Source organism: Pygocentrus nattereri, chromosome 5, assembly GCF_015220715.1.
Source record: "Pygocentrus nattereri isolate fPygNat1 chromosome 5, fPygNat1.pri, whole genome shotgun sequence".
NCBI lineage: Eukaryota > Metazoa > Chordata > Actinopteri > Characiformes > Serrasalmidae > Pygocentrus > Pygocentrus nattereri.
In genome coordinates, this window is record NC_051215.1 from 26,780,633 (window position 1) to 26,795,527 (window position 14,895).

Sequence of the window (14,895 nt, forward strand, 5' to 3'; positions counted from 1 at the left end):
CTCACATTTAGCAGGCTGGGTAAAAGAGTCTCCACAGTGGGAGGCTATTAGTATCATTTCATTATTTTTACCAAGAAAATATTCTGATAATTAGTTTCTACGTATCACACAACCTCGCTGTACAGCAACACACGACACACAGCTCCCTCCCTACCTCCACCTGATCACAGTGCAGACCCACATGCCCAACGCCAGCCTGCCTGTATCTCATACCTTCTGCCTAAATTGAATTTCATTTTGCATACCATTATCAGAGGGGTGGCTGCTTCAGATGGACCATCCAGCTTGCCTTCGTTACTTTAACACCATAGCCGAGGTAAAGAATAGGGATTATAATCGACGGTAGGTGCAATGGAAAATGTGATTTGGAGACAATAGCCTGAACAAATGGGCCGGCTTGCCTGTGGGCCTGAGGATGGAGGTGACGAGAGGGGGCGAGAGAAGGGGAGAGTGAGGGGATATTAAAACAACTGAGAGCAGCCGCTGTCCTCTTATACAGAGGATTTCTCTGAGACATTCGGTTTACTGAGGATGCATTACATATTTTTGAGTTTTAAAACTTAATTACATATTAAGTTTTAAAATGTAATTTTTTTATTATTTTGGAATTTAGAGACAGCGATTAAAACTTACACATGTGTAGTCACAATTGGTGTTTGCCATTTTTTTTCTTTTCAGCTTATTTAAATGGCGCATGGCTAACATCACTTCCCCACACATGAAACGGGTTCATTTTCCCATAGTACTAAAAATTCCTCATACTTGACTACTAGTTTTGCATTCTTGTACATTGTAAGTGGCTAAATAATGTTAAATTTGACACATCTAATCTGTTATGGCATGGCTGTGTAAGAATAATCTGTGATCTTTAACCTGCTCTATGCTCACAGGCCTGCATTATTGGATTATTTGAAGTTCTATCTAGCTAACTTATCGGTTATTGTATCAAATCAGACACTTCAACTTACATTGCATAAATAATTAAACATAATGACATAATTAATATGTAATTATTGACACAAACAAATTCAGCCTTTGTTTCATTTATATCAGTATGAAAATATAGTTCAGGGGTGCACAGCTCTGGTCCTGGAGGACTGGTGACCAGCACAGTTTTGTTTTGCCCCCTCAAACACACCTAACCTTCTCTGCTAATTCCCAGGTTTAGTGAGTGTGTTTGAGTAGGGAAACCTTTGCTGGACACTGGCCCTCTAGGACTGGAATTGTGCAGCCCTGAGATATCACATTTTAATTTATTTAAAAGATGTTTTTTGTTTAAGTTGAAATAGGAATTGATGGCTGGTGCCAGTATTGGATATTTTCATGTGCATATCTACTAATACTGATACATAAAATACATAAACGTTTATAAAATGTAAAAACTGGGACATCTAAAAAAAAAAAAAAAAAAACCTCTGAAGCTCTAATGACTGTCAACGACTGAGTGGACTAAACACATTAGTACATTTCCAATATTTCTCGTTAGCCTAAGTTGCAACATAAATGACATTATTTACTCTTTAATCAGTGCATGTTTAGCAGCAAACACAACGCATGCCCTGCCTCATGTTATTTACATCAAAGAATGAACAAAACAAAAATAATAAATTGGCTAGTTACGTGTTTGGAGCAAAGCTCTGCGCAGTTTATGTTCATGTACTGTTGATCTAAATGTATTCGAAAGCAATTAGCTGCTGATGCCAAATGGTCCAATATCATTTTGCAACCGTTTTCTTTACTATATATGACAAATTTTCTTTCAATCATAATAAAATATCTGTATTACTGCTTGCAAATGCAAATGTTGCATTGGCTGAAAGTGTAGAATCTGCAGTTCTCAGCTTGTTTTAATGCTGCAAGTGAGAAGTAATTAACATTAAATTACGGCATGGTTTTGTTATTGCTGGCGCGATTTATATGTGTTAACCTGGCATCTCTGTCAACAATTGTGTCGGCTGTAAACAGTGTACACATTTATGAGTTTTGTGTAGGGTGTTTTTTGTGTGCTGTAAGCTGTACTGTCAGAAAAGCAGAGCCAATATCTGAGTGTAATTGTATTGTTCTTTTGCGTGTCCTCGGGAATCTCGAGGGGGTGCACCGATTGAATTTCTTGACATGACTGCTTTCTGTGTGTGTGTATGTCACTGTAGGAGGCTGTGTGTGTGTCACTGTAGTAGGAGGGTGTGTGTGTGTGTGTGTGTGTGTGTCACGTGTCTCAGCCTGATTTGTTTAGCTGATCTGAGTCCTGCAGTAGGGTGGAGCGGCGGTTTGGAAGTCTAGGCGTAGAGTAATGATTCCTTCCTTTGTGCTTGCGTGGGGACAGCTACCCTTTCACTCCACTTCATTCATCAGCTGCTCCGAACGGCAGAATTTACTTATTCAGCTCTGAATTATAGACGTCATGTTGAAATGTTTGAATGTAAACCCGATAGCTTTTTAATGAAATTCAGATCGCACAGCATGATGTTGGATTCTGGCATCAGTCTGTTGGTGATTGATGAGGCCCATTCATCAGCCAACAAGCAGATGACTGGTGTATGTGTGTGTGTTTGCACTGTAGGGATCTCAGTGCATTGTGAATGGGAGATGATGTGGCTCAGATGAGCCTGGCTTCTTCAGAACTCCACTGTCTCCTTCTCACACCATCAGATAATGATAATAATAATAGTAGTAATATTTAGAGAGGTGCATTTCCATAAAAATATGCAGATTGATTGTGTATTTTAAGACATTTCCAGATGTCAGCTAAGGTGTTGCTGGATGGTTACTAGGGTATTTTAGGTGGTTGCTAAGGTATGAGAGGTGGCTGCTTGCTTATTGTTAACTGGTTATTGTAGTATCTCTGGTGGTTGGTAGGGTATTGGTAGGTGGTAGTTTAGGTAGGTGTTAGGCTGGTCGGTTAATATAATGTTGCTGGGTGGTCCTATGGTAACGAAGGTGATTGTTAGGGCATTGCTAACTGGTTGCTGTGGCATCCCAGGTGGTTGCTATAGTGTTTCTAACCAATTGCTATGGTATGTCTGGTGACGGCTAGGTTGTTGGTAATTGCTGTAATATCCAAAGTAGTTTCTACAATGTTGCTAGGTGGTTGCTATGGTACCCAAGGTGGTTGTAAGGGCATTGGATACTGGTTGCTCTCGTATCCCAGGTGGTAGCTAGAGTATTCCTAATAAGTTGCTATGGTACGTCTGGTGGTGGCTAGGTTGTTGGTAGTTACTGTGGTATCCAAAGGGGTTACTATGATGTTGGTAGGTGGTTGCTGTGGTCCCCTAGGTGGTTGCTAGGACATTGCTTACTGGTTGGTGTGGTACCCCAGGTGGTAGCTAGACTGTTCATAACCAGCTACGTCTGGTGGTGTCTAGTATTTAGGTGTTTGCTCTGGTATCCAAAGTGGTTTCTAAGGTATTGCTATGTGCTTGCTATGGCATCTTTGGTGGTTGCTAGGGTGTCGGTATGTTGGTGCTATGGTATCAAGGTTTCTATGGTTCTATTCAGTGGTCACTATAGTCACTAGTTGCTAGGATGTTGCTAGGAAGTTGATATGATATCCCCAAAAGATGCTGTGAGAGTGTTGCTAGAGCACTTGCGTCATGACATAAGAAGTGTGCAGTGTGAATATTCAGACCGAATATTCTGTAGTAGAAATAATGTCAATGTCTCAAAAATTGTGGGAAGAGTTAGCTGACAATAATCTGACAGAAGAAGTAAGACAGAAAGTGTATAACCAATAACAACAGTGCAAAGAAAAACATAATCACTAATAAAATATCCATCCATCCATTTTCTAAGCCGCTTCTCCGTCAGGGTCGCGGGGGGATGCTGGAGCCTATCCCAGCAGTCTTCGGGCGTAAGGCAGGATACACCCTGGACAGGTCGCCAGTCCATCGCAGGGCAGACTAATAAAATATAATGAATAATAAAATTGTGCATTTTATGCTTTAAAGGGCCCATATCATGGAAAGCATTCCTTGCTTTTTGGGAATAAAATCTAGTATGTAAACATTTAAGTTTCTAAATGCTCACTACCTCCTCCATGCTGTTTATTTATAGAAATTGAATTTATTGTTTTGTGATATCACATGTATTCATCTTTTCAGCCTAAAGCAGTGTAGCTCCGCCCACTCACAGTGACGTTATCAGGAGTGTTCCAGATTTGATAGAGGCACAAAACAGGGCAGCCAATCAGATTAGAGCTCATCTATATGTCATTTATAAAGGCACATTAACAAAAAGCAGCCTAGAGGATAAAGAAAGGGTGGAATATGGTCTTTTAAAAATGTATTATCACTCTTTTTGGTACATAAACCAAGCAAACCCATACAAAAAATGTTGGACCTGTATCCTTGAAAATGTAGCTCAACATGCTTTACAAAAAGCAAATAAAAATCTAACATAAAATAACAGCAATGGTAACAACCCTTAACAAAGAAGGAAATAAAAATGGAGTTATAATAACACTGATCATGGTAATAATGATTATAATGAGGAGTAGAACAGTTGGATTAGCTCATCAGATGGGCTGTAAATGTTGATCAGCTATTTTCTGAGGAAAAAAGGCTCTCCACTTGTCTCTCATCCAAAAAACCCTCACATAGTAACACAAATACGAGCCTCATCCTCTCAGAGCTCGTCTCTGCTCTCAAAATTTACTCCCTAGTCCCCATGTGCGATGGACGCGTCAGGCTGAATAATGACCCTGCTCTAAGCTCAAACCCAGCAGTCTGTAAATATAGCCCTTAAGTCAGTAATTCCAGCAGTTCAGTTCCTGCTATATCTGCACATAGCAGTACATTTCATAAATATGTGTATTTATTTGCACGTCACTCAGATATTTTCTTGATGACTTGCCAAGCCCATCAAATGTAAAACTGTCCAGCTGAAGTTTTAAAACTGACACATGGGTAATCTTGACAGTCGAAAATTCGGGTCTTAAAATAGAGTGAATATGTTGAATATTTTTGTTTGATGCTTCTCCATCTCCATCTTCAATTGCCATGACCTAATAGCTGGTAAAATGGATAGAGACTTATTATAGCCTGAGGGGCTGCTTTGCCGACACACTGCTGTAGTGTCACTCTGTGGATGCTTCTGTTAACCTTTCCTTTCAGTAAGATAGTTTAACTTAGTCTAAAAGGGACTAAAAGAAATAGACATGCAGCAATGAAATATGACAGGGCTGACTGATAATGCCTCGCTTTCAAATTGCAGTTTAATTGCATAAAAATTATTTTTATTTACAGTTTGTGATGCAGCACTACTGGTTCCTTTTTGCCTGTTCCAGCGTATCAAACTGAAATGAAAATGCATCAATCTAAAGCCCAGTCCCATTTCTTATTTTTACCTCTACCCCTTGTTTTGGAGGGTTACTCTGCCCCTTGGAGCAAGGGGTCGTGGTTGAAATCTTCCCATGCGAAATGGAACCCTTAAATAAAATAGAACATTATTAACAGCTACTAGCGCTGCTCTGTAGGCGACCCTGCCAGTCTGCAGTGATGGCAAAGGAGGGTAAAGTTCAGCTCCTCACTGCTGGGCTTTAGGTACATTTAGGGAATCACATGCTTTCAAAGAAGGGACACCCCTAGTTCTTTGGTGATATGAAGCTGAAGTTAGTTATTCGCCAACTTCTTGTTCGAATTTTCCTGTTCCACCTTAAATGGAGCTGCAGTGACATTCTGGCACTTCAGGTGTCAAAACCGCTGGACTATTTAAGGTGGAACTGGAAATTTAGCCAGCTAGTCACTGAGACATTAACATGCTACTAGCAGTTTTTAAAGCTTGGTATAAAGAAAAGGATCATAATACATTGAAACAACATTAAGCTAAGATAATAACATGATTATCGAAATTTTTTCACGGGTAAATTTCTCACATTTGTGGGTTTCTTTGGTCGCTTGTGCCACGATCTCGCCAGTTTTTCTTTTTCTCTCATAGCGTTCAGTTTGGAGTGAGTCTCTGAAAAACCTCCGTCTGGAGGGCCATGTAGCCCTAACACTTTGCCCCACCCCTCTATCTCAACAGAAGGCTAAGGGCTAATTGGTAGGGGTGAGGGGTGAAATGAGATTGGGCCTAAATTTTATATTTTTTTGCAATATCACTCACCTTTAGGTGTTGGTAGAAATAAGGCTTTTCTTTGAGCATTTTGTCTGCTTTTATTTACTAAATTTCCTCCTTACCGCAGATGTAGTCAAGACAAGTTTGGTGCGTGAAGTTTGTTTCTTAAGTTTTACATGCAAGCTACAAGGCTGATGTAACTAACATCGTATAGGATAATGGAAGTGTGTAGCCACAAGTTTAGCATTGTAATCATGGCCTGGGTATTTAAGTACTTTCAATCACACATTACAGCACTACTGAGTATGAAAACATCTGCATTTCAAACACCTAAGCAGTCTTATTGGCATCAGTCAGCCATTATGTGTGCCTATCCCAAAATCCAGACTGCTGGTTGGGTGTCTAAATTGCGTTCTGTATGGATGTCATTAACTTCGTTACTTAATTAGTCTGCAGTCAATTGTAGTCAGTAAATACAGGGTCTGTCTTCTGGGAATGTGAGTGAATTGTCTAATATTTTCATCAAATCTTCATCAGCATATTAATTTTGCCTTTGAGATCTAAACATTAAGCCAGACCTTCTTTTTGAGCATATGAATGTGATGTTAACACGTAAAGATGTATGTTTTGGTCTGAAACCTCCCACAAAATTTGAGCCGACACTTTTGGCCTTTAAATAATTATTTTAGGCTTTACAGAGTGACTCACAGCAGCGTGCACTCGCCATATTTCAGCATGTTTTTTTTCTCCTGACTCAGTGACGCTGCTTCCTTCAGTTTTAAACAAAGAATCAAACGTAGCTAAAACCAGCAGCAGCTGCTTAAAGCCTGGCAGTGCTTTCGTCAATTTGTGTAGATAACATCATGTCCTACAGTGTCAGAGACCAAGGCCCAGTCCCCTTAGGGTGTCACCCTAAAACAAGGGGTAGAGGTTGCTTCCAAAGAGGGGGTACAAGACAATTATTTATTATCCCCCCACCGCTAATTCTTCAGTGATGTAAAGCTGAAGTCAGATATTCACCAGCTTCTTGTTCAAATTTTCCTGTTCCACCTTAAATGGTGCAGCAGTTACATTCTAGTGCTTCAGGCATCAGAACTGCTGGACTATTTAAGGTGGAACAAGAACGTTAGCTAGCTTGCTACTGAGACATTGGCATGCTATTAGCAGTTTTTATGCTTGTTATGACGAAAACGACCATAATACACTGAAAGTACGAAGAGAAGATTCTCACGTTTCTGGGTTTCTTTGATCTCTTGTTTTTGCTGATTTTTCTTTTTTTCTCATAAAACTCTGTTTGGAGGTCCATGTAGCCCTAACAGTTCGCCCTACCCCTCTGTCTCAACAACTGGGACACCCTACCCCTAGACGTAAACACGCAAAACAGAGGGCTAAGGGCTGAGTGGTAGTGGTGACGGGTGAAATGGGATTGGGCCCAAGTACGTGATGACTTGCAGTTTGCGTTAGGGCTGGGTACCATCAATATTTCCAAATATACCGATACCTTGACTTCAATACTGATACTTTTCTCTATTATTTCAAAGCTGTACTGTGTATGATTATTTTTGTGGAATACTTCCGAATGTGCTAATTGCTAAAACGTGCTTATTGGTGAGAGCCTTTATTATTTGTTAGCTTGTAGCTCCAGAGCAAATCTAAAGAAGCAAACAAAACATGTATTTTTCTCACTGGCTGCATTTTGGTTCCTTTAATGTTTATCCAACTTCTCTGAATATCTTAGGACTGATGGAAGTGATGGAGACGCTTGATGTCACCCAAGCCTTCTGCCTCCTCACTCTGCCAGACATTTCAAACTCTAAACTCTTAGCTGGCAGAAAGAGCCTTAAAGCTGGAAGTATTTTCATGGCCATAACTATTGATTCATCTGTCTCTGTTGAGCTGTTTTTACGAATGGCTGGGTGTTTATATTGCACAGTCTTTATGAAGTCTTTGAAATAGGAGCATCATTTGGACTGCACAATGATTTTAGCAGTACTGATATATGATTAGACTTGTGTGCCATAGCTCTAAATTTCCTCAGCACTGCCAATATTAAGAAGCCAAAGTAAATTAAAGGGAAGTGCTCATCTTCCTGCAGCTCTCACAGGCGTCCCATTGCTTAATTACCAATAACTTCTGCGTTGGTTTGGACAAGTGCTCTGCAGAAGATTTGTTTGCTGGGCACACTGGGCTGTTCATGGCGAAGATTGTGGTACAAAGAGTGAATGTCTGTGGAATTTTACTGAATCATCTGAATTATATAAATGTAACTACTCAACATGCAATAAATAAACACTTTTAATTGACATAGGTCATTTGTGTGACTTCGTGTTGACCTCACAGTTCACACAACAACGTGATATTTGAGGAAAATGTATATAGGAAGGATTGTAACAGTGTTGGAGCTCATAGATTAACCATAGAACATGATGGAGTTGATTTCCGAGAACAGCACTCAGTATTCCTGTAGACAGAGACGACCAGTCGTCCAGATGCTCATAGAGAACTACACAATGACGATGCGTCCTCAGAGGTCTAGAATCAGAGAGCAGCTGGTAAAGGTGACCTGGTGCAGGAGCATAACTAATTTAGGCTACTTGCTGATGAGCCAAGGATGTGGCTTTAAACCCTCAGTGTGCTCCTGGGCCGGCCTGTGCTTGGCTTCTGAACTAAAAAGCCAGAAGGCAGGGCTGCAGTGTTATCAGTATCGTCAGATCAGTGCTTAAAACAAATATCTGCATCAGACAGATGTTTCGATTTGAACGAATTAGGGACAGACCAATATATCGGAGTGCTGATATCAGCTGATATCGAGGTCCCATTACTGTATCCGTAATAACATCAGTGATCATTTTGGCACAGCTTCTGCCAGTAAGACACTGATATTAGTGACTTTTTTGTTTTTTGAAACTTCTGACAGAGAAAAAGTTAATGAACAGCTATTCGGTTAACCGCAGAGAATCAAAAACAATGCTAAATAAATAAATAAATGGCTTTGGCCTAAATTAATGTAGCGCTGTAGTCTTACCTTTTTATATGAGAGCACTGGCGCTGCACAAAAAGCAGCAGCTCGTACAAAATTTATATTTGCAAATTATGCAGCAGTTAGTTTCGGTCAGGCAAGCTGATTGGTTGAGAAGCGTCCTAACCGTGGTGTTATTTCACCATAACATCACAGGTTTTTCCACACTGTATGACACTGTTGCTATGCAACAACTTTGACAGCTGTAGGAGATGCTCAAGTCATTTGAAAGTTTTTACTTTGCCACAGAAAATGGACTTTTAAGATCACATTTGACCGACAGGCGATTTGGTCAGACTCTGAAGATGAGATTACACTAAATTCCCAAACTGTCAGTTGGTCCGTGGGGAGCTGGAGAATGAACTGCCGGCTGTGCAGCGAGTGGGCGGAGTCATTACTCTGATGGAGCAACAAGCTGCGTGTTAAGGAACTTTGATTTGGTGGAAGGAACTGCAAACCTTTAAACATTTATACATATTAAATGCTGCGTTCATGACCCAGCTTATTAATCTCTTACTTTATTTATTTAACTGTTGTATAAATGGAATGCAACATTTGAGGTCGTGTGTTATCGCTATAACAGCTGTGATGTTATTTCGCGATAACACACTCCCTATCATGTTCTACTTCTTAAATAGCCCATGGAATTTAGATGCGTAACAGAGACTGTCTCTTCAGATGAGCTGATGTGCTAAACTACAGTTAATCAGTAACAATTTTTAAGAAAAGTGAAATGTAAAATTAAAAAAAAAAGTAAAAGGCATATTTCAGGATGTTCTCAACTCAAAAAAAAAAAAACTAATTGAAGAAACGAGCCATATTTAAGTGTGTTCTCTGTCGATGGTGTGTTAACTTATTTCAGTTCGACAGATCAAATCAACAGAGCATGTAGTTTGACTGGGCATGTTCAGACATTTCACACAATTACATATGGTCTGATATTGGTTTCCAGAAATTTTAGGCCAGTAAAATCTTCCTTTCAATCGTATCAGACGCAAAACTTTCACATCTTTCAAGTCTGAGATGCTTAGGATTAGATCTTTTGTTCAATCAAAATCCAGAACAAAGGGAAATGTTTTCATGCATCTGTGCATGTGTGAGTGTCACGCGAGGAATTCCCACAGTGTGTTCTCTGCTTTGTTGGATTTCTCTCAGGCATCAGGGAGTACCAGTGGCAGCTGGCGTTGCTGCCAGTTAGACGCCAACCTGTCAGAGATTGATCCAGCTCCTTTCCCCCTGTAGCTCACATTAGTGGCAGTGATGCACACACGCTCCTCCTGTGTTCTGATCAGCACAGCTGAAGCCCACTCTGAGCGGTGGCTCCGGCTCCCATCAGACTGCTAATGCAGAGAGTGAGCCGGCACGTTAATGTCTGTCCACCTTCTGACTGACAGCAGCGCAGTTATTTCCTGACAAACCTCTTTCCCCATCACATCCACTCTCTTCTGTCAAGCACACCCTTTAAGATGAACACACACTCAGGTTCTCACTGATGGTGCCCTGAGGCTAGTGGCCTTTGATTGTGTCAATATGAAGGGAGGCCCCTGTGAATTTCTGTCCCATTATACCGCAAAGATCAATGTGATTCATTAATCATCTCCCAAATAAGCGTCACATTAGTTTGCCATTACTGCCCTTATTCGTCCTGGCAGACATAATCTGACTGTGTTGTTTGTGTGTTTGTTTGTTCGTTTGTGTATATATATATATATATATATATATATATATATGTATGTGTGTGTGTGTGTGTGTGTGTGTGTGTGTGTGTATACTAGAAGATTTTATATAATATTTATTATTGAGGCTCTTGTGTAAATTGTATGTGTGTATATATTTTATATGTGTGTATAACACATATAAAAGAAAAGCTGACCACTTTGATCATTACTAAATATTATATCTTTTATTAAATCTTTTAGTATTTAGTTTGTCCACCTTTGCCTTTATTAAAGCTTCCATTCTTTTTAGGAGACTCACTGAGTTTTTCAAAGAAATCTGCAAAGAAATCCACACTTCCAAAGTTCAGTTATAGAAGTCGGTTGATCAATTTCTTCTCCCAAGCACAAACACATTCAGTGATGTTGAGGTCTGAGCTCTGGGGTGTTCAGTCTATTGTTCTGAGAACACCAGCAGCTTCTTTGCTTGATTTGCAAATATTTTTGTCTGTTTCCTTTTGATGATAATAATAATAATAATAAATATACATTTTATTTATGTTGCACACTTTTCATGACAATGTCAACTCAAGGTGCTTTACAGAAAAATAAAATAAAATTCATAAAAAAGTCTAAAAAGAAGTATTAAGATTCAACTGAAAAAGATTCAGAATTTCTTAAACAGGTTAGAATCTTGAAACACATATAAAAGAAACATTGCTCAGATTCTTTTTAAAATCCAGAATTTCTAATACAAGGCTAAATTAATTCATGAGAACAGGTCTACAAAGAAAATTCTTAAGAATCTTCTTAAGAAAAGAGACTCAGAATTACTTAAACTAAAAATTTTATTTATTTAAGAATTTTTCTTGAGAAAAGAGACCCAGAAATACTTAAACCAAAAACTAATTTATAACACACGTCTAAAAAGAAAAGATTCTTTTTACAAAGAGATAAAGAACCAGAATTTCTTAGAGATTCAGGAAGCTCCGTCGATAATCCACTAAAAGGTCGCTCACCCATGGAGCAGGAACTTTGAACGTGCAGCTACCAGCAGATTTGAGGATCCAGACTGAAGCAGGACTGTAGCGAGTCTGACGAAGTAAAAGGTCCTGCAATTATACTGGAGCTTGGAAATGTAAACACTTGTAAACTAAAACTTTGAAATTAATTCTTTTCTCAGTGAGGCTTCATGTACGTTACATATCCTTTCAGACCCATAGCACTGAGTTGTCTTCTCACAGTGGAAGGATCAACAGAAACACCTGTGGATGTTTTCAGATCTCGAGCAGCTTAATTTTCTCCTCTCTCTCTCAAAGATGAAGGCTTTAAGTGCTGTTTATCTGATGGAGGCAGTTTTGGTGTCCACCTGTTCTTGCATGGTTGTTAGGGGTCTCATTGTCTCAGTATCTTTTAATAATTTTTTTGAAGTTTTAGAAGCTACTGATTTTCCGATCTTTCTTTTCCTTTGACTTTCCCATTCCTAAGGCATGTGGATTGTCTTAAATCTAAACTCTGAAATATCTCCTGAAAAATGAAGACGTTGACCACTTTGATCATTATCTTTAACTGTTCATTGCGTTATGTGCATTTTCACAATGGGGTGAGGGAAATATTGGGATGCTTGAAAAACTTTGAAATTGTGGCCAAGCGCACATTATGACTGGGGTGGATTGAGCTGATGCCCATGGTCCTCCAAACCCAAGGAGTTTTCAGCTGTTGTCTTCTGATGAAAAAGACCATTAAATGACAAAGAGCTATAAATAACATGAATATGACCAGCTGCATATCTCTATTGGTTGTGTGTGCAACAAAAGAGACCATTAAATATTTTACTGGCCATGTTTTTACATTAAAAATATATCACTGAACAGGTGCAGTCATCAGTTTTTCTGGAGGGGTTGAGATGCAATTTCTTTACTATATGATTTCTGTACAGGGCTGGTGATAGAAACCGGAGGTCACAGTGTCTACAGCACTCATGAACCTTTTGGGGACTGTTTTGCCTGTGTGTACCACTCTGCCATGAATTGATTAAAAATACATTTCAGGCCAAAATCATATCTTAGAACTATCATAAAACAAAGTCTCTGCCAACAGACAGCGTATTAATCACCTTTCATGTAATAACTTTCTGTGAGAGAGCTAAAAGGCATTAAAGTCTTTGATCATCTGGTTGCCATCACCGCCACTTTAAACAATTCTGACTCTTGTATGCATCTTCAGAATGGAGCATTTTATATAGATTACATCTTATTGATTTATTTATGCAGAAATGTAGAAAACTTAATAACCATGAGAAGCTTTGGTTTAGAGTTTTTTGTTTGCCCCATAGTGTGATGGCCTATTGACTATTAAGGCTTGTTGAAACTGGACCATGAATACAACCAACAACCAGCAAGACTTCTACTTTTGAAGTCTTTAAACGTGTTAAAGATGCAAACTGTGTTAACACTCTATATGGGGTGGTCCTTTATAGATGATTAATACACTCTATAATAGATTATCAGTAACACATCAACAACATTTCCGTGAAGTAGCAGTAGTGCAGTAGACGTGTTGTTAATATGTTTGAAACCTCTGTTACACAAAACCCAACCTTATGCAAAACCTAACACTAACCCTGGGTCTAATCCTAACCTCAACACCAAACCTAACCCTCACCCTGGGCCTAATCCTAACCTTAACCTTAACCAAAATAAACCTAACCCTCACCCTGGCCCTAATCTTAACTCTAACCTTAACCTCAACCCAAACCTAACCCTCACCCTGGCCATAATCCTAACTCTAACCTTAACCTCAACCCAAAACCTAACCCTCACCCTGGCCCTAATCCTGACCCTCATATGTTTTTGACATGTTACTGAGCGTCAGTTGTGTGTTGGTTTCATCTAAAAAGGTAACTCAAAAAAAAAAGTGTCACCCAAATTGTTAACTGCTCCAAATAATGCAGGCTGTGTCTGTCTTTGTGCAGGTGATGGAGTATGAGAACCGTATCAGAGCCTATTCCACACCAGACAAGATCTTCCGTTACTTTGCCACGCTGAAGATCATCAATGAGCATGGAGATGCTGAAGTGTACATGACGCCACAGGACTTCATTCGTTCCATCACGCCAAATGAGAAGCAGCCAGAGAGTGAGTGCTCTGTCCATCTCTCTTCCTCCTTCCCTGTAGGAATGCACCCATAATGTTCCTCCCTGTTGCTATATCTGAGAGTAGCTATGAAGCATGGCATGCTCATAAATACAGATCCACAGTCCTCTCCCTCTACACAACTGTGCTCTGTAAGGTCACTCAGCCATGGTCTTCTGTGGCTGTGACTAATCAGGTCTGCTTATTTTTTAGAGTTTCACAAACATTCATGAGTTATTTCTGGTATATGTGATTGGAAGGATGGAAGGACCTGCTTCCTTACCGAGTTGTGCTTTCATTATATGTTTTTAATGTATTTATATATATATTTTTTTAGCAGTGTATATATATATATATATATATATATATATATATATATATATATATATATATATACTGCTCAAAAAATAAAGGGAACACTTAAACAACACAATATAACTCCAAGTAAATCAAACTTCTGTGAAATCAAACTGTCCACTTAGGAAGCAACACTGATTGACAGTCAATTTCACAGCTGTTGTGCAAATGGAAAAGACATCAGGTGGAAATTATTGGCGATTAGCAAGACACAATCAATAAAAGGAGTGGTTCTGCAGGTGGGGACCACAGACCACTTCTCAGTACCTTTCTGCTTTCTGGCTGATGTTTTGGTCACTTTTGAATGTTGGTGGTGGTTTCACACTCGTGGTAGCATGAGACGGACTCTACAACCCACACGAGTGGGTCAGGTAATGCAGCTCATCCAGGATGGCACATCAATGTGAGCTGTGGCAAGAAGGTTTGCTGTGTCTGTCAGCATAGTGTCTAGAGACTGGAGGCACTACCAGGAGACAGGCCAGTACACCAGGAGACGTGGAGGAGGCCGTAGGAGGGCAACAACCCAGCAGCAGGACTGTTACCTCCGCCTTTGTGCAAGGAGGAACAGGAGGAGCGCTGCCAGAGCCCTGCAAAATGACCTCCAATAGGCCACAAATGTGCATGTGTCTGCACAAACGGTTAGAAACTGACTCCATGAGGATGGTATGAGGGCCCGACG

At 39.7% G+C, this 14,895-nt stretch overlaps 1 protein-coding gene across 4 annotated transcripts in view; it reads left to right on the plus strand.

Annotated features, from left to right (window-relative positions):
• Nucleotides 1-14,895, plus strand: part of micu1 (mitochondrial calcium uptake 1) — a 114,990-nt gene that overhangs the window by 19,920 nt on the left and 80,175 nt on the right. For all 4 annotated transcript variants that reach the window (XM_017694067.2, XM_017694068.2, XM_017694069.2 and 1 more), the window contains exon 4: nt 13,700-13,862. In XM_017694067.2, the coding sequence (XP_017549556.1) occupies nt 13,700-13,862 (163 nt within the window). The remainder of the gene's footprint in view (nt 1-13,699; nt 13,863-14,895) is intronic.